Source organism: Pimephales promelas, chromosome 4 (genome assembly GCF_988280905.1).
Source record: "Pimephales promelas chromosome 4, fPimPro1.hap1.1, whole genome shotgun sequence".
NCBI lineage: Eukaryota > Metazoa > Chordata > Actinopteri > Cypriniformes > Leuciscidae > Pimephales > Pimephales promelas.
In genome coordinates, this window is record NC_142772.1 from 36631001 (window position 1) to 36655702 (window position 24702).

The window sequence follows — 24702 nt, forward strand, 5'->3', positions numbered from 1 at the left end:
CTCTACGAAATTATTCAATGGCAATGAATCAGTTTTGCTAAGGGTTGAGCATTTTTTTTTTATTCCAGTAGTTTTTAAATAATTTCCAAATAAACAGTCAAGTATGAAATGGTTTTAATCTTAGATGATATCTGTTCATGGAAAATTCTAACAAAACATAACCTTGTTTACAGTCCATTGCAAACACAAAGTCCATCTAACGAACAAAGTTCTTGGGATACAGCTTGAACAGCTTCCCCTCTTGTGTTTTCTCCAATCCGTATTTCTCAAGACGGTCCATGTCGAAAACCCCTCCCTCAATGTCTCTTTCAATCTGTGGGGCCACCACCTCACTGAAGAGCTTCGCTGGTGTCATGGGCTCTTCTGTCCCTGCTGGGGTCTTGTATGACACGTAGGGTTTCAGGCTGAATCCTTCCAGGTTAGGCACCACAAACTCTGGTATCATGGCCCGTACAGGTATGAACTTTCTGCTTGAGGTGACAACTCCAGTGGGTCTTGCGCCTCTGCTTTTGTAGAATGTCCTGGGCCCACGCTTGCTCGTGAACTCCGCCATTCTGTCAGCTCCTCTCACGAGTCCCCGCGTCAGCGCTGACAGGACCCCCATTTAAGAGTGATTTTTCTGCAGCAATAACCTGTATCAAAATGAATGTATTTATTTTAATTATATTTTAAACAACTTCATACCATTTTCATTTCAAAATCGATTTAATTTAATTGTATTTTAAGCAAATCCATAACAATATTATTTAATTTAATTATATTTTAAACTGTCTCATAACATAGTTTCAGTAAATGTAATGGTATTTACACAATTGAATAACATTACTGCAACTTAAATTAAAATGCATACACACATTAAGCAATCCTTTGTTTTTTTGAGTGAGATCATATTAACATTGACTATGATTTTACTGTAGTAAAAAACGGTGGTAATTATGTCGTTTGGGAAGAAACTAGCTGCTATAGTATAATAGGGAAAAGCTGAAGCAGAGCAGGTGATGCTCCATATTGGTAGCAAGAGCACCACCAATATTAAATAATGACGGTCATCTTTAATAAATTATGAATTGTTGTATAGTAAGGAAGAATGACAGCAAAATGAACAACAATATAATCTTTTTGAAGGTCGTCTCACTGCATTCAAGTTAAATAAATGCTGGTTCAAAATGAAGAATGGAGGATACTATAACGTTACAGTGTGTAACGTTAGTTGAAATCGTTCACTATATTCACTTTTCAGAAATCATAAAATAAAATAATGAAAACGTCGCTGGCCACATATTAAGTATAATCTATTTAAATGTCATAGATCATTAAATAACCCAAGCTCACCTTGAACGATGTGCTACTGCGCTTTCAATAAGAGATCACTCTTTTCCAACGTTAAGCGTAGTAAAGAAATCAACTGTAATTGGTCAGATCAGTACGAAGACAGCCAATAGGAGACGCGAATATTGATTAGAGGCTTTAGGGCTGTCCTTGGCAGTGTTGCCATGTCCGCTTGTTATGAACTTATTTTCTCATAAACTGTTCTAAATGTCCTACCGTCAGTCACATGCTTAGCGCCACCGTCGATTCATAAATGCGCGTGCAGGACAGGTAAGTATTTTTTTTAAACACTATATATATATATATATATATATATATATATATATATATATATATATATATATATATATATATATATATATATATATATATATATATATATATATAATTACTTTGCAGCAATTTGCAGTTAAACAAAATGTATGTCTTATGTTTATAGTAAAGAACATCTGATCAATAAAATGAAGCAATTCTCCTTTCTTGATGATCCAAAAATGAGGCTAATTTTGAGCATATTTAAACACCCCGGGAGGATTGTTTTTTTCTTACAGAACCTGGCAACACGTGAATTCAGTGGGAAGTGAATGAAACCCCTGGGAGACTCAAAAGTACACTGAGTGACAAAAACAGAGTTTGGAAACGCCGTTCAAAAGGTACTTTTCATTTATTCATGGACATTATTTGCACGCAGGATTTCCGCGTTATACAATGAAATAATGTAACAATCTTGTTAATTAAGTTAACGTTACACTGAGTGGTAAGGTAACGCTATTTGATTACAAGTGCTTGTTTACAGGCGCGGCTTGAGTGTAAACAACACAACTGAGTTTACCTCTGACCCAGAGACACGTCCGTCAGTCCTGCAGGTCCTCCTGAACCAACAAAACTCTCCTTTACAATATTCTTCCTTTCGGTGAAACACACTTGCAATTTAAGTTTTCGCGTCACCTTCACTCTGCGTTGAGCGTTTGACTTTTCCTCCTGGTAGAGGGTCTCATAAATCACACCACATGGTGTCAGATTGCAGTGAGATGGCAGTGTCAGATGGTTCCCTGACTCATGTTCTTGCAGGTCTTTTTTGACAAAATCCCTACCACTAACATTTTCAACAGGCCAGAATCAAATTTGTTGTTGCTATGACATATTTTGCAACGTGAGCTGCTATTGTATGAAGTTTTAACCTATATTTAGTAGAAGTAGGTATTATGTCAACTATTTTAACCTTGTAATTAACCTAGGTTCTCTGAAGGTCAAGCATGTACATAGATATTGCTTTATGCCACTTAAACAGCTATTGCATATTGTAAGAACCTTGTGAGTTATTATAAAATCAGATTTGAGATGTGTATCAAATGTGTTTATTTCTGTTGTCTCGTCTCTGGAAGATATGGATGAGAAAGAACAAGATGATACGTGCAGTATTTTTCCGGTAAGACATTAAAGCCAAAGCCATTACGGTAAAGCTAACATGTGTATCAGTGAGTGTCTGTAAATAAATAAATAAATTACTATATGAATAAAGCCATGCTGTTTATACTACTAAAGTCACTTGCAGTATACTATTTAAAGGGAACACTATTAGATTAAACTGTACTTCGTTCAAAAGCATTAGTTTTGTTATTTCCACAATGAAACAATGATTGAGCAAGACTGTGATCTGATGACTCCACATTTTCCAGATCAACCTCGATTGAGATTGAACCAGTAACCATTATGTTAGCCGTTTTGGCTTTGTATTGTAGTTGCTCTGTAAGGTGTGGTTTATAATCATGATTTTGGTTGCACTTTTGTGGATTCTAGGCAGCGCTGCCATCTGGGAGTGAAATCAAAGCCCGGGTGCAGAACTTCATAGAGGATCAGTTGCAGACCACCATGGTATATGATAATTCCACATGTTTTAGTGAATTAATAATCCATAATGTTTGTCTCGCAGACAAAGTGTATTGTTTTGCTTTTTTGTTCCCATTTCATAATAATACAGTGGACTGGTGTGTTGATTGGAGCTGCTGTTGCTGTTTCCATTATCAGTATTGTTACCTTTTTTCTGCACAGAATATTCAAGGCTGGTGAGTGTGTGATCATTTATGGTTTAGAGTGTTTTCACCACTAGGTTTATAGATATTTGAATAAGCACAATATAGACAGATAGCATGTAGTTGTTGTGTAAATAAAATGTGAAATAGACCGTTCTTTTTGAGTATTTTTTTAAGTGTTTAACCAACTGTTTTACTTTGGATTTTCCAGGAGAAGAGCAATCTGAAGGTCCTAAATATCGTTTCAGAAAAAGAGACAAAGTCATGTTTTATGGCAGGAAGATAATGCGGAAGGTACCAGAACTTCCCAGCGTGTTACTTTCAACAAAACTGTGTGTGTTGTTATATATAATGTGTTGTTATTTGTGTCCATTCAGGTCCAGACCTTGTCCTCACCACCCACCTCAGGTCCAGTATCTCAAAAGCGAACCAGAAAAAGAACAAAAGTATTGTCGATAGCTCGCAAGTATGTGAAAAGTCACAGATGTAGAACGAACACACCATAAACAAACCATGTCTACCAAAGCATCTTAACATCCTATCCATCTCTTGATCAGAATCCTGCGTATCCGAAGGGAGCCACCAACCCTTCAACCGAAAGAACCTCCTCCTTCCCTCTTGGAAGCAGATCTGACTGAATTTGACATGCAGAGCTCTCACCTGCCCTCTGAAGTCCTGTATATGCTGAAAAATGTGAGGTTGGTACCTTGTCATTTAATCTTACAAGAACGATCGATTCTTTTCCAAAATAAACAGTACACAGAATCTAAGGTCTAATGATCTGGCGGTGTTGTTCGGCACCTAATGAGTTGAGATATGTTCTGTTTCTCAGGGTTCTGGGTCATTTTGAGAAGCCTCTGTTCCTGGAACTGTGTCGGCATATGGTGTTTGTGCAGCTACAGCAAGGGGAAGGATTATTCCGCCCTGGTGACATCGATGACAGCATCTTCGTAGTGCAGGATGGGCGTCTTGACCTGTGCATCCATGAGAGTGTAAGAACCAAACGGTCTCAATATACCTGTTTTTAATCTTTCCTAGTGAAAACAGGGTTGTGTACCAATTTATGACTAAGCGTGTTTTTCTTTCTCTGACTCAGGATGGGACTGAGGTTGTGGTAAAGCACGTTTTGCCTGGAGACAGTGTTCACAGTCTTCTCAGCATCCTCGACGTCATCACTGTAAAACCCATCTGGCCTCTTTTTTATCCACTCTGATATGCAAATGTTTGTATTTTGACCTGTTTTCAAGCCCACTGAAGTTTTAAATTTTGAAACCCGGATTCCACAGGGATATCCAGCTCCCTACAAAACCGTCTCAGCCAGAGCAGCAGCTCGAACTACCGTTCTCCGCCTCCCTGCGCAGGCTTTCCAGTCCGTCTTCGAGAAATACCCAGAGACCCTAGTCAGAGTTGTTCAGGTATAATCTAAACCCTAATATACACTACCCTCAAAAGTGGGGGGTAGTAACTTAAAAAAAAGGTTTTGAAAGAAGCCTCTTATGCTCATAAAGGCTGCATTTTTATCAAAAATACAGTAAAAACAGTAATATTGTGAAAGTTTATGTTTTAAACGTTTATATGTTTTCAAATGTAATTTGTTCCTGTGATGGCAAAATGGAATTTTCAGCAGCCATTACTTGAGATAAATGAGACTCCAGTCAAATCAGTTGTTAGAAGTACTTGTTTATTGTACATATGACAGGACAATGTTTCTTGTTAATGTTTTTTTCAGATTATCATGGTGCGACTTCAGAGAGTGACCTTTCTCGCCCTTCATAACTATCTGGGCCTGACCACCGAACTTTTCAATCCGGTTAGATGTTTATCTATAAATCACGTTCTACTTTTGGAAAATATTTTACACTATTACAGTAGACTTTTTATTACAGTACATACGTTGAATAGTCTATTTCTGTCACATCGTGTAGGAAAGTCAAGCTGTTCCACTGGTGTCAGTGGTTGGTGTTGTAGGAGAGGTCAGTCCAGGCAAAGGACTACGCAGACAATCACAAACGATTGAGGATGTGTCTGACAAAGTCCCACAGAGGTCCTTTGACCATTACAATGACACAAGTCAGACATACAGAGGAGAGGGTATGATGTGTTCATTTAATGCAGTTAAATACAAATATTTCCTGTGAATCATTTACACATTGCAGACTTTTTGTGCTGAATGGCTTTCCAATAAAATTCTTTAAATATTCCTATCATTACCCTAATAATAAGCAAATATATTTCTAAGAGTTATAAGTCAGCCTGTGGGTCTTACTTGCTCTTTTGTTTTCAGATGGTGGTAAGCCCATCCGTTCAGAAAGTCCAACCACTTTATTCAAGAAGTCTCGCTCTGTCAGTGCACATGGTAGTGTTTCACCATGCATCTTTTACAAAATACTCAAAACTAACTTGGTCCTCAAATATCATTCATCCCTACCTAGCTTGAATACATTCATAATGAACATGTTTGAGTGTGGTAATGTGTGCTTATCCCACAGCTGGGTCTCCTGACCAAAATATGGCCTTTGACAGAAGAACGAGCATTACAAAAGAGAATGCCCCTTCAAGTCCTATTGTCATTCATAAGGTACCTTGGCATCATTCTATCACAAATTCAAAGAAGCCATAAACTGTTTTATTTTTATATTTGTTCATATCCTGTACATTGCATGTGTGTGCTTATCTTTCCTCCTATCTGAAGTCTGTTCGGAAGAAGTCGGTGACTCTGCAACATTCTCCATCAGCTGTGTTTCACTACTCGGACACTGGGGGTCACTCCAGCCACATTCACCACTGTAAAGTTAATGCCATTTTTCAAGCTGCCAAGAAGGACTTGCTCAAGATTATACAGCTTCAGGTCAGGCCACATTAATTATATTGTTCTACTAAAATGAGGAGTTTAAATACAATTTGGAATATTGCCATAGAAGTATAAAATCTTTTGTGCTCCAGGACTCCAGTCTTCTGGAAGATAGGGTCACTCTGAGACAAGTTAAGGCCGGGTCTGTGGTTGCAAGTGAGGGCGACCAGGTAAGAAGTTACCCATCACTTTGACTCCTCTGTAATTATCAATTTCAATTCACGTGAATCCATTTGTACTTTGTGTCTGTGACAGGATGTGAGCTTGCTGTTTGTCATCTCAGGAGCGCTTCATGTGTACCAGAGACAGATTGATAGAGAAGATGAAACGTGTCTTTTTGTGACTCATCCTGGAGAGATGGTGGGCCACCTGGCTGTCCTCACAGGAGAGCCTCTCATCTTTTCTGTGCGTGCCCACCGAGACTGCTGCTTCCTGTCTATCTCCAAAGCACACTTCTATGAGTATGTGATGCGATGATTGTAGGAACAAATCATAATTTGATACTTTTTAGCAGTTATATAGTGAGGAACAAGCTATTAAAAGCAAGCAATGGGGTCTTTTACCCTTGTTTTCATTTGGTTTATCAAAACTATCTTAGTTTTCATATTCATATTTACTCGCTGTTAGTTTTGTTTTTTTTTTGTTGTTGTTTTTTTGTAGGTCATAAATCAAAAATTATAATAAAAATAATTATACAAAAAATAAATAAATGAAAATAAAAAATTATTATATAAGAATTAGAAACATTTTCTTTAACATTGTATCAAATTATATACAGCATATCAGAACCCTGATTAATTTGTCAACTGTACAACTTATACTCTAGGATAATGCGAGCCGAGCCTCGAATGGTTTTACATGTAGCTCACACGGTGGTACGGAGGGTCTCCTCCTTTGTCCGACAGATTGACTTTGCCCTGGACTGGATGGCACTGGAAGCCGGGCGGGCTGTCTATAGGTAAGCACATTTTTCCTATACAATCTCTCAGTTCCAGATCTATATATCTCAGGTCACTGCTCTGCTCTTTGTTGTGAATATTAACCTGAGAATGCTTGTATTATTGCATGCATTGCAGTCATTTTTCTTTTTTGTCTTTCTCAGACAAGGTGATAAGTCAGACAGCACTTTCATTGTTCTGAGTGGCCGCTTGCGCTCTGTCATCATGAAGGATGATGGGAAAAAAGAGCTTGCTGGAGAGTATGGACGGGGAGACCTCATTGGTGTGGTGAGTAGTGATATTTATTTATGTATGTATGCATGTACTACTAATTTCTAGTAGTTTTTGTTTCTGTATCTGTTAGCTTGTATATATTTATATATATATATATATATATATATTTTTTTTTTTTTTTTTTATGTACAGTAAAATCGCCCATTTTGATGAAATCATCTCCTATTCAAAGCCATATATACATATACTTATCCAATGAAATTTCCTCTCCTTGTAATTCCACTGTCTACATAGTTTCAATAGCAAGTAATAGGCTGTTGACTATTTATAAAGGTTTTACTAAGAATTTCATTACAGTAAAGAAAATAATTTTGAATACTTTTGTAGTTTCTTTTAGCTGTGGCATTTTCCCTCTGTATAAAAGTATATGTGTTGGTGTTAGGTGGAAACTTTGACTCATTTGAACAGAGCCACTACAGTCCATGCAGTCCGAGACTCTGAACTGGCCAAACTCCCCGAGGGAGCTCTCAACTCGATTAAGAGGAAATACCCACAGGTTAGACCATAGACTCATTAACACATCTCATGATATTATATTGCATATACTGTATATTAACATGTTACACTCTTTCATAGGTTGTTACTCGTCTCATTCATCTTCTTGGGCAGAAAATCTTGGGTAATATGCAGCAAGTGAATGATCCACTATCAGGTGTGTTTTTGTGAAACATTTGTGTGTGTTTGTGTTTTGTATGTTTCCTGATGAACATTAATGATTCTCCACAGTGCATAGCCTAGGTTTTCACACCCCAACCAGCAAGTGGGAAGCAGGTAACCCAGCTGCTAATCTGTCAACGGTCACCATTCTGCCTGTTTCTGAGGAAGTGCCTTTGACTGCCTTCACGCTGGAGCTGCAACATGCTCTCAGTGCTATTGGTCAGCTATTAGTCTCGTTCCCCTCCTTAATTTGCCTCAAAGTTAACCTGGTAATAAGTAAGTAGATACTTAACTAGCTTCCTTTTTATTTTTTATTTTATTAGGCCCCACTTTGCTTTTAACCAGTGACATCATTAGAGAGCATCTAGGTGTTGCAGCCTTGGACAGGTGAGAGCTGCATACAGTACTTGCACACTATGCACTAAAAGTGTGTAATGCATACTTTTAAATATGTATAAAACAGTATGCCATCTCGATTTTACAGACTCCATTGTAACATTTGCATGTAGGTCATTAACTTAAAAAATCATTAAAAAGGCCTACTTAACTCTTAGGTTCACTGAAACCCACCGGAAATATCATCAAGGCATCTTTGACATGCTATTTTCAATATACTATGATTTGGGGTGCACTCATTCTAATATTGAATACCATTTAAGATGGATAGTATGCAAATTGAGATGTAGTGTAGTTTTTTTTTTATATATATATATATATAGTAACATTAGTCAGACGTTGTCTTTTTGTTTCCTGTGATTTACTCTTCATATACAGTACTTTATTAATTTTCAGTGTTCATGAGTACCGTTTGTCAAGCTGGTTGGGTCAACAAGAGGACATCCACCGGATTGTTCTGTATCAGTCTGACAGTACTCTGACTCCTTGGACTCAACGTTGCATCAGACAGGCGGACTGCATCATCATCGTGGGTCTGGGGGAACAGGAGCCCACTGTGGGAGAGGTGAATTGTCATTAAAAAGGTTTTGGATATAAAGATATACATACTACTTTAGAAGAGTATTTTAGGCATGCAAATCCAGTCATATCAGTAGCCTAACTATTTATTTCACAAAAAGGGCAATGCCTCACAAGGGCCAAAATTATGACTAATTTAATTTCTGCACATGCATTTCTATGAAATTATTTGGTAAACTGAGCTTTTTGGCTTTGTTTGTGGTATCAGCTGGAGCGAATGCTGGAGAGCAGTGCCGTGAGAGCTCAGAAGCAGCTGGTCCTGTTGCACCGTGAGGAAGGGCCTCCACCCAGAGGAACCGCAGAATGGCTCAACATGCGCAGCTGGATCTCTAGGCATCTTCACCTTTCATGTCCCCACAGGGTCTTCTCCAGGAGGAGCCTACCCAAACTGGTACCAGTGCTAACATTATTATTGTTTTAGCAAATGTGAATGCCTAAATCAAGCTCGAGGAGCCACAGAAAATCCATTTTCCAAACCACTTGTCCTATGTAGGGTAGAGCCAATCCCAGGGTCTCAAGCCATAGGCAGGGAAACACCTTGGATGGATGGCCAGTCTATTTAAGAGCAACAAAAGTTCACACAAAAATTATTAACATTTTCCAACCTTTAAGTTCTTTATAACCTTTATAACCAAACCTTTATAACTTTTTCTTCTTTTTTTTCTTCTTTTTTTTTTGCAGAATGAACACATTTATGTTTTTCAATATTGTTTATAGCAAGTTTTCATACAATGATAGCTAATAAAAATAAATGTATTTATAATATACATTTCTTATTCTCAAATACATAAAACAAACAAAACAATACATAATACAATGGTACATTCATTCTAAAAACAAATTAAATGCACTATTAAAAAGGTGTTTTTGAAGCAATTTCTTAAAATAATAAAATGAAGGAGCTTTCCTAATGAAAGCAGGTAATGTGGACCACCACTGTCAAGCAAGATTTTAAAACAAGATTTGCAAGGAATTTTACACTGTTTAAGCAAAGTTTTCATATGGCTTCAGAAGATTTACTTCACACTATTTTATGATGATTTTATGGTGATGTTAGTCCTTTTTTGTACTTGACAGCACCTGGGGGTTTATAGAAACATCATGTTATCTCACAGTCCTATCCTATCTGTTTAGTAGCTTCCCTGAGGACATAGACCTTTTCAAATCTTAAGTCAGCAATTCCCAATTGGACCCATCCTAATTTCATTTTATGCAACATGAACATTCTCCAAAAATCATTTTCTGTGTCTAATCTAATCATTATCTTATTTTATCCATGCAAACTCCCACTTTCCTCCCATCCTGTCAGAGAGAGATGTATCAGCGTGTATTTGAGAAGCCTCCCGACCGGCATTCTGACTTCTCGCGTCTGGCTCGGATCCTGACAGGAAATGCTATCGCTCTTGTGCTGGGAGGAGGTGGAGCCAGGTATGAATCTGTCTTCCCCTTTATTACCAATCCTCCTCAATGCACCTGGCCTGGTGCCAACAACATTTCTGACTTGAATAATCTAGTAAAAGCATGTTGATATTAGTGGAACATTGACTGATTTTCCCCGTACTTATTCAATCATTGTAGTTTAGTGGTCTCTTGAAGTGTTTATCCTTTGCACTATTACAAGTGTCTTGTAATTTTTGTGCCCATCAACTAATCATAATATAGTCATTTCTAACCCATTAGTGATGTTTTGGGGTTCACATCCTCAGCATGTCTCTCGATGATAGCGACTCTTTGTCTACTCTCTGTCCCTGCCTGCTCTCAGTCATAATCAGCGACTTTTTAAAGGTGGGTCAAAACATGATGTATAAGGGGGCATAAAATGTGTAATCTGTTTAATCTACTTTCACATAGTGGTAACTTCAATTGTGTAATCCTGTAACTGCAATTATATGAATATAATGCTATAAATATGGATTTCTGTGACCATATATGCTTTTCATCTTGACTTTTTTAGTTTATACAGACTTAGTTTACATATGAAGTATTTTTAAAGGTAAAGTGTTTAATTTAATAATAATCATTATCAAAGGTTTCCCAAATCCTTCTGCCATCCCTATTGCTCTGCCTTATCTATTATGTATCAGTCAAGCATCACAGGAGCAGTGTTCACACTCTTTGATGAAATCTCAGAGATGGAAAAAATTCTCACTTTACCTTTAAAATGCTTTATAAAATGATACTAATATCACACAATGCACTAGTAAGAACTCTAAGCTCATGCGTGAATATGAAACCACACTATACCCACAGAGGCTGCTCTCAGGTGGGCATCATTCGGGCATTGAGTGAGGCGGGGATCCCTGTAGATCTGATTGGCGGCACCTCCATCGGTTCCTTGATAGGAGCGCTCTATGCTGAAGAGCGAAGCATCAGTCGTATGACTGTCAGAGCACGCCAGTGGGCCATGGTGAGACATCTAAGCACTGAACACTAACATTCATACATGTAGAACCGAACCATCATTGAGATTTCTTTTTTTTGTGCACAACAGAATTTTGGATCCATATTTAGGAAGATCATAGACTTGACCTACCCAGTGACATCCATGTTTACTGGAGCGTCGTTTAACTCCAGCATTAGTGCAGTCTTCCAGGACAAACAGATTGAGGTTCAATTTATTGGCACTTGCCACTGCACAATACAAGCTATTAAAAAGTATAGAAACATCATATTTGTTAAATAAGTCTAAACTTTGTGCATATCTCTTTTTTTTTAATGATAGGACCTTTGGATATCGTATTTCAACATCACCACAGACATCACTGCCTCTTCCATGAGAGTGCACACTTATGGTTACTACTTTTTCTCTGCAACTTGTCATCTCCATCTCATCTTTTGTGACAGATTATAGCATGTTCACTCTCTTTTTTTTAGGCTCTCTGTGGAGGTATGTGCGTGCCAGTATGTCTCTCTCTGGATATCTTCCCCCTTTATGTGACCCTAAAGATGGGCACTTGCTCATGGACGGAGGCTACATCAATAACCTACCTGGTTAAGTGTCCTATTGTACTCTTACTTGTCAAAATTGTTTATTATAGGGATTACATATACAAATTTGACCTGCTTTCATACTCCCATAGAGCCATATATACTATTACTATATCAAATCTCATATGGTTTATCATTTATCTTATTGGCTGACTGTAAACTGCTACATGTAGAAAAGCATTAAGATATTTAAATCATTAACAGTATAAATATCTGTAAAGCTGACACAGCTCGCTCCTTGGGTGCTAAGATGGTGATTGCCGTTGATGTTGGCAGTCAGGATGAGACCGATCTGACCAACTATGGAGACTCTTTATCTGGATGGTGGCTGCTATGGAAACGCTTGAACCCGCTGACAGAAAGAGTGAAGGTCGGATATATTAATGCGTTTGCTCCAATTGCATTGATTTATAAGTAATGCATTCTTACCAAATGTATGGAAAATCCTAAAACTTCTGTGTATATATATATATATATATATATATATATTAGGGCTTTGCAAAAATTAATTGCGATTAATCGCATCCAAAATAAAAGTCTGTGTTTACATAATATATTTGTGTGTGCTGTATATAATTATTTTGTATAAGTAAATACCTATGCATGCATGTATATATTTAGGAATTATTTGCACTTAAATTCTGTATATATATATATATATATATATATATATATAAACATAATCTATATTATATAAATATAAATATTTTATATATGAATAACACATTTAAATATTCTTAAATATACACATCTTAAATATATACATGCATTTGTATGTATTTATATATACAAAATAATTATATACAGCACACACAAATATATTATGTGAACACAGACTTTTATTTTGGATGTGATTAATCGCAATTAATTTTTGCACAGCCCTAATATATATATATATATATATATATATATATATATATATATATATATAAAGAAAAAGAATATATATATATATATATATATATATATATATATATATATATATATATATATATATATGTATATATGAAGAGTTCAGATGCAAAAGCCTCTAAATGCCATTTTAAATTTTCTTCTAGAATGGTCATTTTTATCAAGCTTGTATATTTAAGTTCAGTAATTTCACTTAAATGGCAATTAATAGGTAATCTTCATTGCCATTTAAGTGAAATTACTGAACTTAAATATACAAGCTTGATAAAAATTATCATTTTAGAAGAAAATTTCAAATGGCACTTAGAGGCTTTTGCATCTGAACTCTTCATACATATATATATAAATACTTTTTTTAAACCCTTATAAATTAAAAAAAGAGTGATTCCCTTCATTACTTTACTTATTGCATTAATTGGAGATATATAAATATGCATTTTTTGATATTCATGACTTTGTATCCTCTAGGTGCTGAACATGGCAGAGATTCAGACCCGTCTGGCCTACGTGTGTTCTGTGCGTCAACTGGAGCTGGTAAAAGACAGTGACTACTGCGAGTACCTTCGACCACCCATCGATCGCTATGGCACATTGGATTTTGGCAAATTTGATGAGATAGCTGTGAGTGGCCTGTCATCCTCTCATAGAAACTTCTGTTGCCTTGGCTTTGAAGACAGCAATGAATTTTCTGGTTTTGCAGGATGTTGGCTACCTGCATGGGAAAACCGTGTTTGACGTGTGGTGTCGGAGTGGGGTGAGGGAGACGATGCTCAAAGACCAACATCAAGAGGAGTTCCACAAATCTAGGAGCACAAATGTAAGGGGCTTTGAATGAGCTTGGCTTATCACATCATCAGGCTGTTTCCTCACAAACTCATTTCTTGGTTATCTGTCCTTCAGGTGACCTGTCCCAATGCCTCTTTCACCGATCTGGCTGAAATAGTGTCCAGAATAGAGCCAGTGAAACAGGCTGTTTTGGATGGTGAGGAATAGACCATCTTTTCACATGTCCCTTTTCCATGTCACTTTCTCATCTTTGTGTTGTTTCTTAAATTCTCTCGCGCACAGAGGAGTCCGAGTACCAGACAGACTGTGATGAAGATGCAGTGCTGTCAGACTTCGATTTGCAAAACAGTGAGTATACAGAAGACGATGAAGAAGAGGAGGAGGAGACAGCTGATACAGTAAGATAACTGCAAGAATGTGTTAGTTATAGTTTTAGTGTGATTAAACATAATATTATTGATTAATGATTTTTAACTTCCAAACAGGATGATGACATGGAGATCAGGACAAGGCGACACAGCAGCCATCATACCACCTGACCTCAAATACCTCTTTTCCAGTAGGTTTTGATCATTTCACAGTAGCCTTGAGCCTTAACACTAATCATCCAAAGTTTGGAATAATTTTTTTAAGTCAAGGCTGCATTTATTTCATGAAAATACACTAAACACTAATATTGTGAAATATAATTGCAATTAAAAAATTCTATATATATATATATATTTATTTATTTAAATAGCTGAATTTGGTGCTCAAGACACATTTTTTATCATTATCAATGTTGAAAACAGTTGTTCTGCTTACATATTTGTAATAAAGTTCAAAAGAATATAATTTGTTTGAAATAGAAATATTTTGCAACTTTATAAATATCTTTGTGGGCACCTTTGATCAATTACAATTCTTGTAAATTGTATATCACAGTATTACTGTTTTGTTTTGTTTTTTTGTATTTTTGATTCAATAAATGTAGCCTTGGTGAGCATAAGAGACTGGTATTGTTTTAACAAGTGACATTATCAGTATTGAGTTAACTTGAATTGTTAGAAACTAACAGGTAATTTGAAAAGGATCTTAATAGAAAAAAGCAAGTATTATGTTACATCTTATTCCTTTAATTTTCCAAAGTATGATAAATGAGGCAACGTATATTGAGCCCTTCATATCAATCAGTCAACCCTGACATCTCTCTGATTCCAGCAACAATTGATAAAAGTCTATAAATTCTGTTTTCGTCTTTACTTTTAGGATTACACAAGATCAATTATATTTGAAGAACTTTATTTTATCATGCAAGCTGTCAATGCAACCTCAACACAGTTTTACGGTGTGAAAGGATAAGCTGTTTACTGTCTGTGTTATCTTGTTAGTGAAGTTATTAGTTTCTTTGAAGCTTTTAGAGAAAGTTGTTCAACTGGTGTAATCAGGAGAGAAGGGTGAACTAATAAATGTTACTGTGAGAGATATTCTGATTCTTATAGGTAAAGTGTTTGAAGCAATTGATGGTCTTTTGCAATGCTATGTGTTCTTTGGCTCATTAAAAGTTTCAAAATTGTCAGAATTTTTGGTTGATTGTTTAATACTAGCTATCTAGTATATCACATCATGTAGAAATTATTAAATTTTTTGAGATTAGTTTTCATTGTACTATGAAAACACACAGTCCCACGTGTGAAAATAGAGGAGAGATGCGTGAGATACCTGGACTGTTAGTGTCTTCCTCAAAAATGGGGCAAACAGGGTAAAATTATTTTCAGGACCTTGGACAAGGCCTTCAGATTAAACAAAACGTGTTCAGTTCAGTGTTGGGGAACACTTTATGAAAAATGTATTTAAGAAAAGAGATATGGCCTGGTTTCATAAACATCAGATTAAGCCAGGATTAGGCCTTAGTTAAATTAGGACAATTAAGTTAGAATACCTTATAAAAACATTACTTGTGTGCATCTTGAGACAACACAATGGAACTGACATTTTAAGATATGTCAAATTTAAATTGAAGTTATTATAAATATATTGTTATATAAATTTTAAAATAGCTGGAAAATAAAGAGTTTTGAATGTCTTTTTAAATCTCTCATTCTCAAGGCTGCATTTATTTGATCAAAAATAAACAGTAAAACAGTAATATTGTGAATACAGTTTGACAATTTTTTTCCAATGATGGCTAAACTGAATTTTCAGCATCATTCTGATCCTTCAGCAATCTTATATGCTGATTTACTCCTCAAGAACATTTCTTATTGTTATCAATGTATAAAACAGTTGCTGCTTAATATTTTGTGATGAATAGAACGTTTCCAATTACATTATTTAATCAATGTTTTAGTCAATTCATTGCATGTTTGCTAAAAAAATGTTACTGACCCCAAACTTTTAAATGGTATTATCATGTACTATGTTCTTTAAAATATGAGCTCAATACAATAAGCTGTCAACGCTGTAAAATGATGGAAAGGTGAAAAATCGGTTCAAATATAAGGAAGGAAAATGTAACTTTCATGGTTTTACTGTGTTGCTTTACTGTGTTGCAACTAATTAAGTTAATGGTGGATTTGTCTATTTATATTTTTGCACATTTTGTTAGTGATGATATTTGTTAGATATTGCATTTTATAAACACACATTTTGGGAAAATGGAAGAGACAGGAGTTTCCACCAAAACTTAAATGACCTCTCAGCTTGTTAGTGTAATGAAAGACCTGGAGGAATCACTGGAAATAATCATCAAACCTCACACAGTCTTCCGTTTGCGGCTGACCGCTGCTCTCATTAAAGACTTCCTCATCAAGACTTCCATTACAGGCTTTAGTTTAGACGAACTGCTTTAGACCATTAGTAGGCTAGCCTAAGTAAAATTTAAATGCAACTTTTATCATTTACATTTTTAGAGGAATTTCGGTCAAGCAAAAAAATAAAATAAATAATAATAAAAAAAATATCATCCAAAACCTGAGGCATATGTTTCATGTTTTTACTTCTATAGGCAACTTTAATGTGCATCTTATGTAGGTTTTTTTCTGCCTTAAGAGTCTCCAAATGGGACTCGTCTCCATTTTACGATCTGTAATGATAAACTGATGTGCTACCCAGGCTTCCGGAGTTTGCTTTATGCTCCTGTAAAATTCAGTTCTGCGAGCAGCCAGAGACAGACTCACCAATCCAGATGCAGAGTCTGATTCCATCAGTTTACTGACCGCATGCAGTCAGAACTTTCCATACACCAACCTCCTGTCAGTCAGCAACTGTTCATTTATTAATCATATCTGCGTAGAATTCTGTAGAACAACAAAGAACATCTGAATATCTGTCGTTAAATGTTTGCTTTTCGTTTATTTCCAGTCATGAATTCTTTTCTATGAGGAGGAATGCTAACGTAGGCTGATCTTTAGGCCTATCACATCGCACACTAGCTATAGTTACTTAAAGGGATAGTTCACCAAAAAATAAAAAATAAATACGTAATTTACTCAAGTCAAAGGGGTCCCATCAACTGTTTGACATTCGTCAAAATATCTGTCAAAATAGTGTTCAGCAGAACAAAGAAATTCATACAGGTTTGGAACAATTTTCAGGGAGTGTGTAGGCTAAATGATGACAGAATTGTCATTTTTGGTAAACTACCCAATAACAATCTGTATGGGCAGTTGACAAATGGGTAGGATATCCATACATCTTTTTCAGCATTAGCCTACAAATTAGGTTCCAAAAGTTGTAAGATCACTAATCAGACCATACATTAAATTGAATCTAATTTACAGTAATATGTATTGTTTTTTTTTTTTTGATTTTATGACATATAATCAACTCTGAAATTACAGGAAAAAATTACATTTTAAAAATATCTTCCGAGATTTAGACTGTAATAATATTTCACAATAAAATGAATAAAAAACTGTTTTTAATTTTCAAAGTAGAATACAGTTAAATTGCATTATGTTGTACTTCACCACTAGAAGGCAGCAAACTCCAGATTTGTGTCCTGTGGCCTGAACTTTGATGCTGTCTGTCTGCCTGACGTCTGGATTCCTGCCAGCTCCGCTCATGCACCCCATCTCACCCCGATCCCTCTTCAGTCTCCAGGCCCTGATATATGTAATCTCAGAGGATAGATCTAATTAAGACTTCTGTCTGTTTGATTTCACATGACATTTCTAACACCCATGAGACTTCAGAACCGCAGGGGGAGGAAGAAAGAGGGGATGCTTTGTGTTTCCTTAATTACAGTCCTAACATTTCTTTCTCTAGATTATGTTTCACCCAGGCATCCGTACCAGCTTCCCTCAGACCCTTCACTCATGGTGCTCCTCAACAGAACATTCTCCAACAAAACCTCAAAGAAAAAAAGCACATCAGTCAGGTTCAGGGTGGACAGACTCTAACTTATGTGCTGTATATACGTACAGGATAGAGGTATGAGAGCATAAATTTAAGAAACTTGTCTTTTCATGTCCGATCTGCATATGTTTATGCTTTGGTTTGGCACATGTCACATTTTTCATAACCTTTGGGTCACCAGAGGAATTTGACCCATTCTTATAGAACTTGATATATATTTCCTGCGTCTGAAGGCTTAAAGTTTGCCCATGAAAAAGGAAAATCTGTACCAAATAGAGCAGAAAGGAACTTTTGCACCTGGGATATCTCCACTTTTTTTTTTTTTTTTTTTTTTTTTTTTTTTTTTTACTCTACTCTTTTGTTTGAGTCTGGCTGATTCTTTTCTTTAATTAGATTAATTATGGTCAGGTGAGCCGATTTTTTTATCATTAAGTGGGACAAAATCTTTTCAACACATTGTAGAACATATTTAGCAGCTTTGCTAACACTAAGTTTAGAACAAAGTGCCCTCTCTTCAGCAAATCCTTGCTTTGGGAATGTTTTAAGTAGGAACAAGTTCTCAATGTTTGCACCAGGAACTCCATTAACAATAGAGGTGATCACAAGGAGTGTTCATTGGGGGCACTTTTAAAAGTTTACACAATCAATGCAAGGCTATAAAGAGTGTTTAACCACTTGGATGAAAAAAAGTGTGAAACAGAGTCAATCTTTAGCTGGAATGGTAAGTAATCTTTTAGCCTAAAAGATTCCATGTTCAATACAAGTCAAGCTCACTTTTCAGTGGGGTTGTTTGACAGAAAACAGTGTTACTGTGAGTCGCTATACTCAGATCTGCCTCCATGCAATCAACAATAATTGTTAATGGATAGAGCCTTTTCCAATAATGTCTCATCACATATACATCACAATAGGGAAGAACATAATTTAACATCACAACTTTATTTGATGCTGAAAAGTTGGTCATTTTAGGGCATTACTTTGTCTTTGTAAAGAAATTGTAAAATTGGATAAGACTTTTCACAGAAAAGATTAGCAAGTGATATCAAATTCATGCACGCATGTTGCTTAAGTCTCATGTTTTTAAAACACTATTTAACATTTATAGATTCCATTCCCTTTGATCATAAGTGTCTAATTGTAATTCAAGATTACTTGCTTTTTTAAGAAATAGAGAGGAGTTACTGTAACATTTTTAAGTCAAGGCAAATTTACGTCTATAGCACTTTTCACAATACACATTGTTTCAAAGCATCTTTACAGAAAATCATGATGAATATCTTCATGCCTTCTTGCATTCAGCAGATTTGAGCTGGGTGGTATTTTACATTTTGCATTTTGTTATCAACATTATTTTGCCTTTCGATTAAGCTTTCATTACTCAGTAGATAAAGACAAAGAGAATCAAGTAGCAAAACAAGAGCTCCCACAATCTCCACCGGCCTCTCTCCTTAATTCTTTTGAAGCCAAGATCATTTTCAGCAGCAGGGATTTATATTAACCCTGAAATGCTCCAGTGCCTGCATGGCATGACTTTGCACCTGCTGCTTTCTAAAATGCCATGGATCTTACATGTCACACATCATCTCATTGCTTTCTTTTTCTTTCGGATTTGGCACAAGGAAAAAAGCCTGTTCAATTAAACAGGATGCAATAATACCCATCTTCTTTCCAATGTCAAAACTTAACATTCTGCTAGATAATTTTTGAGCTTCATTTTACTCCAGCAGTCAAACCTGTCAAACTAAGACAAGTGGCATCCTCTCAACACCTGCAGGTCTTGGCCGGCCGTGTAATTGATGCCCCTGGTCCGTGCTTTGCTTATTTCTCTGGCTGTCAGGGGGTCCGCTGAGCGTAGTCGCCTCGACCTCAGATATAGATGAGTGGGCTGGAGTTCATACTGACTGCTGAGCCAGGTGTTTAGCTTGGACGTGGACCACAGTTTTGTGGTTTTCAGAAACCCCTGTTCCCCTTTTTCAGAGGAAAGAGGAAAGGTTAGAATGTTCTTGCGGTTCTCGTTCTGTATCACTCTCTCCTCTTGGCCCCTTCTGGATGCTATTCAGACGTTAACCCTAACCCTAACTTTTTTTTTCGTTTAAATTTAATAATTATTTTCGAAAAGTATCAATTGGTTTTTGAAAAAGTAGCGATTCTTTTCGAAAATGTAGTGATTGTATTGATATTTGAATAAATATAGTGATACTTTTTTTATAAAGTAGCCTAGCAATTCTTTTTTTAAGTGGCGATTGTATTGATTGATTGTATATATTGATGCATTTTGAAACACTTAATAAATGCATTTTACATAAATGTAGCGATTCTGTTTTGAAAAATCTTTTTTAAACAGTATCAATTCTTTTTTTTTAAAATAGAGATTCTTCTCGAAAATGTAATGATTGACTAGGCCTATACTGTATGTATTGATGCATTTGGAATAACTAATTAAATGCATTTGGAATAAAAGTAGCAATTGTATTTTTTAAAGTAGCAATTATTTTTTAAAAGTAGCGATTTTTTTTGAAAATGTAGTGATCATATTGATTGATTGAATGTTTGTTTTTTTTGACAAATTCTTGGTTGAATGTTTTTTTTTTGACAAATTCAAATTCTGAAATTCTTTTTCTAAAATGTACTGATTCTTTTATAAAAAGTAGTGATTCTTTTCTAAAATGTAGCGATTCTTTTCTAAAATGTAGCAATTTTTTCTTCTAAAATGTACACTTTTTGTACTTTTTCAAAAAAAAAAAAAAAAGAATTGCTATGTCGAAAATGTTGGCTGGTCTGATGAGTCTCGATTTCTGTTGAGATTTAGATGGTAGAATCAGAATTTGGCATAAACAGAATGAGAACATGGATCCATGCCTTGTTACCATTGTGCAGGCTGGTGGTGGTAATGGTGGTGTAATGGTGTCGGGGATGTATTCTTGGCACAGTTTAGGCCCCCTAGTGCCAATTGGGCATTTTTATATGCCATGGCCTACCTGAGGATCGTTTTTGACCATGCCCATCCCTTTATGGCCACCATGTACCCATTCTCTGACGGCTACTTCCAGCAGGATAATGCACCATGTCACAAAGCTCGAATCATTTCAAATTGGTTTCCTGAACATGACAATGAGTTCACTGTACTAAAATGGTCCCCACAGACACCAGATCTCAACCCAATAGAGCATCTTTGGGATGTGGTGGAACGGGGGCTTCGTGCCCTCACTGCCCTGGATGTGCATCCCACAAATATCCATCAACTGCAAGATGCTATCCTATTAATATGGGCCAACATTTCTAAAGAATGCTTTCAGCACCTTGTTGAATCAATGTGTCACTATGTGAATCAATCAGTCACTATTGAATCATGTGAAAGGGGGACAAACACAGTATAGTATGTTCCTAATCCTTTAGGTGAGTGTGTGTGTGTGTGTGTGTGTGTGTGTGTGTGTGTGTGTGTATATATATGTATATGTGTATATATAGCTATAAATAACACACCAGTGAAAATACATAAAAAAAACATCAGTGAAACAGTCAATGTTACATAAGAGATCCTTAAAATTAATGTGGATAACAAGACATTCATGTCAGATTCATAGTGACTTTTGATTGACAAACATTGGTATACTGGTCATTTTGAGAGACATTATTGTGATCTTGTGATATTGCTTGGAGAAACAGCTGAGATTTCTGTTGGCTGTGGATTTGCTTAGCCTCTTCTGACTACATTTATTAACCGCTTCTTAAACACGGACGCCATAAATCCATTTGTTTCATGTCTAAAAGTTTTCACTGGAAGAGCAGGAAAGGGGGAGTGCTGCATGAGAGGACAGAGAGAGAAAGAGGGAACTGGGCTGGGTGAAAAAAAAACTACACAGGCTGTGGGACTCAATGCGACTATAAAACCGCTTTCTTGGCCATTGTGTTGATGTAGTCAAGAAATATACCGTAACGTAGCCTACCTACAGAGAGACTGAGATGGAGGAGTGAGGCGGTACCGGTTTGTGGCTGCTAAGAAACATTTGTCTTGCGGTTTGAGCAAACTTTGCGAGGATATTTATTTGTGGCGGGGTCTGCCGATGACAATCCTCTGAAACTTTAACTCTCGTGTTTGAGACGCTGGAGTGCACATAAACAAGACTTTTATTATTTTAATGCCTCAGTTCAGAAATTAGTCTTGCGAGTCTTATATATGTTCTTTAGTCACAGTTGCACTTGCAAGATAAGTAGGTCAATATTAGAAGTTTTTTTTTTTTTTTTTTTTTTTTTTTTTGCTGAGTAGGTTCTCCGTATAGTTGACGCGGCTGAAATGGGAGCGCGTGACGGGCGCTCGGTGTCTCCGGTTCACCGGAGCTCTTTCCTCTTGTGGACGCTGCTGCTGATACTGTGGCTGACATGCGTCCAGGGAACGTGGGGACCCGGAGTTTACAAATACCAGACCGGGACAGCACTCCACAAAGATCTGTCGAAAAGGTACGGTTTTATTATGACATAATAACAGAAGTGACGTAACAGAAATAACTTGCAGTTGTCAGTTATATTGCTTCGAGTAATGTTTAGCATACTAGCCTAGTTTAGTAATTTTTTTTCATACAGAGTGAGTTAAAATATCCACAAAAACTTGACATTGTCTTCAATGAGCTGAGACCAGTAAATTTATATTAGCCTACTTCATTGTTTGTTGAATTTATTAACATTACCACATTTATTAACATTAGTTTGAAAATCCAGTTTAAGCTTATATCAGCTGTTTGGTTTTTGCTGGTCAAATTAATTGATCCTAGTTAGCACACCAGAATAAACCAACTATAGATGGTCAAGTTTGTTTCTGAAACACGGGGACTGGTCAAGTAGCTGACCATCTTTAAGCCAGCTAGAACAGCTTGAAAGCAGCTAGAAACAAAGCAGCTGCTGCTGTTTTAAAAAAACTGTTTAAGATAGAATTTCCAACAGGAAACACAGCAGAGTTTAATGATAATTTGTAAATTACTACATTTACTGTAGCTTGGCCTATAGAAATAATAAAAATAAGATTGATACACTGTGAGGATAATCTATTTATCAGTTTTATACACAGATTGTGGATCTAAATTATAATGCTGATTTCTCTGCTATAGTATCCACTAGCCCAGTTGTGAGTCTGACAGTCTGTTTCCTCTTTCCTGAGATGAGGAAACACCCATCTCTCCTGTCTGCATGTTTGTCTATGGTTTATTCCAGTTAAAACATGCAGAAAATAGATTGGTATCACTGTTCTCAGACAATTTCAACTCGCCCAGAAAGCTTTTGAATGATTCCAAGTCTTACTAACAGGTTTGAATTTCTAAGCAAATGCTAAATCAGACATAATCAGCAGTGCTTTTTTTTAATCAGTATATAATCTTTCTCATTGCCCTCCTCTAGTGCATGTGTATGATGAGGCTTTTTTGAGACATAACAAGGCAAGACATTAGACAAAACATTCAAAATGCAAGAACTCCAACTTCTATCCAGACTGCACCCCCTTGACTGACCTGTAACAACAGCTTATGGCCTTGATCTGACCCTTGTATCTTCATGCAAATATTTACTCTGTTTGGGTAAATGGCTTAGAGTTGTTGTGGGTGGGATGTGAAGTACGCAGGTGTGGAGGAGTCTTTGCTCTCTGTGCTGAAGGTTTGATCTCTCACCCCTCCTCCCGTCAGTCAAAGACTGATGAAACAGACGGTGTTTACTAAACACATCCAGCTGCATCGTCTGCATGCTGCGAGAGGGAAGTTTATTGCACTGCTGTGTGATGATGCAGAGAGGAGGGGTCACAGACATCTTTGAGATGCCTTGGATAAGCATCACTGTTTAATCCTTCACACATTCGATTACACATTGTGTCATGCCTTTACTGTAGTTCAGCTAGATTAAAACTGCACATTAAAACTTACTGTAGTCCATGATGGTGAATACAGAACTTAGTTTCCCATGCTAGAGCACAGAGGAATAGCCTAGTTTGTTCTACTTTCCAAAGCATCAAGAGAAGCTGAACACAACAGGCATATGAACTCTTGCCATAAATCATAATTAACCCCGATCCACATCCTAACCTTTACCCTAAAGCATTTTGCATGTGACAAAGACAGTGCCTGAAATATAAATGTCCTGAGAAAAAAACCCCTCTAGAATATCTGTCTAATTAGGGGCCAGTGAAGCTGAACACAGTTGGGGGTTAAGTCAGCAGCTATTTCCTGTTCTGCTCGGCTTCACTGCCCTGGAGAGCAGCACTCAGGGTGGGAGTGTGAGACTCGGGGCCCCAGAGGGACCTTTAGCTGCTGACCCATCAATACCAACAGCAAGCATACCTCCACCCTCATTTTGCCCAACACTTTGATGCTTAAAGGGTTAGTTCACCCAAAAATGAAAATTCTGTCAGTATTTACTCACCCTCATGTTGTTTCAACCCCGTAAGACCTTCGTTCATCTTCGGAACACAAATTAAGATATTTAAGATATTAAGATCGCTCCTGCATACAGTCCATAGGCTTCTTGAGGTACTGGCTCTTGCTGTCCTCGAAAAGTCATTAAAGACATCGTTAAAATAGTCCAAGTGACTACAGGGGCTCAATCTTAAGTTTATCAAACGACG

General features: G+C 36.6%; 3 protein-coding genes across 6 annotated transcripts in view; 2 read left to right on the forward strand and 1 right to left on the reverse strand.

Annotated features, from left to right (window-relative positions):
* Positions 1-28: 28 nt before the first annotated feature.
* Positions 29-1430, reverse strand: mrpl41 (mitochondrial ribosomal protein L41). The gene is made up of 2 exons (XM_039659436.2): positions 1333-1430; positions 29-632 (listed from the first exon to the last, which is right to left on the reverse strand). The coding sequence occupies exon 2, from the start codon at positions 602-604 to the stop codon at positions 197-199; it is 408 nt and encodes a 135-aa protein (XP_039515370.2). The 5' UTR covers positions 605-632; positions 1333-1430; the 3' UTR covers positions 29-196.
* Positions 1431-1848: 418 nt separating this feature from the next.
* pnpla7b (patatin-like phospholipase domain containing 7b) lies at positions 1849-15425 on the forward strand. Of its 3 annotated transcripts, XM_089130417.1 has the most exons (37): positions 1849-1982; positions 2715-2758; positions 3130-3204; positions 3311-3395; positions 3574-3656; positions 3740-3828; positions 3920-4060; positions 4195-4354; positions 4459-4539; positions 4649-4777; positions 5092-5172; positions 5288-5453; positions 5647-5718; positions 5852-5940; positions 6055-6210; positions 6306-6383; positions 6469-6674; positions 7040-7171; positions 7316-7439; positions 7828-7941; positions 8022-8097; positions 8172-8321; positions 8426-8489; positions 8895-9063; positions 9286-9468; positions 10387-10505; positions 11328-11484; positions 11569-11685; positions 11800-11869; positions 11952-12068; positions 12287-12435; positions 13446-13598; positions 13678-13794; positions 13878-13959; positions 14046-14161; positions 14249-14322; positions 15012-15425. In XM_089130417.1, exons 2-36 carry the CDS (start codon positions 2717-2719, stop codon positions 14300-14302), a joined length of 3996 nt encoding a protein of 1331 aa, XP_088986543.1. In that variant the 5' UTR covers positions 1849-1982; positions 2715-2716; the 3' UTR covers positions 14303-14322; positions 15012-15425. The 3 variants fall into 3 exon arrangements, with proteins under 3 accessions (XP_088986543.1, XP_039515436.2, XP_088986544.1); XM_039659502.2 differs by having other exon boundaries at positions 14249-15425; XM_089130418.1 differs by having other exon boundaries at positions 14046-14111; positions 14249-15425.
* A 3155-nt stretch (positions 15426-18580) lies between these two features.
* The window catches only part of emid1 (EMI domain containing 1), a 69907-nt gene continuing 63785 nt past the window's right edge, over positions 18581-24702 (forward strand). Inside the window, exons 1-2 of one of the 2 annotated variants that reach the window (XM_039659808.2) lie at positions 18581-18822; positions 22369-22559. In XM_039659808.2, coding sequence (XP_039515742.2) covers positions 18748-18822; positions 22369-22559 — 266 coding nt within the window. In that variant the 5' untranslated portion in view covers positions 18581-18747. The remainder of the gene's footprint in view (positions 18823-22368; positions 22560-24702) is intronic. The other variant, XM_039659810.2, reaches the window with a different exon arrangement.

Coding starts and splice junctions, on each gene's coding strand:
- mrpl41 (XM_039659436.2), bottom strand. CDS start 604: ATGGGGGTCCTGTCAGCGCTGACGCGGGGACTCGTGAGAGGAGCTGAC.
- pnpla7b (XM_039659502.2), top strand. CDS start 2,717: ATGGATGAGAAAGAACAAGATGATACGTGCAGTATTTTTCCG. Junction 4,061..4,194: donor TATATGCTGAAAAATGTGAG/GTTGGTACCTTG, acceptor TCTGTTTCTCAG/GGTTCTGGGTCATTTTGAGA. Junction 4,778..5,091: donor CCCTAGTCAGAGTTGTTCAG/GTATAATCTAAA, acceptor TGTTTTTTTCAG/ATTATCATGGTGCGACTTCA.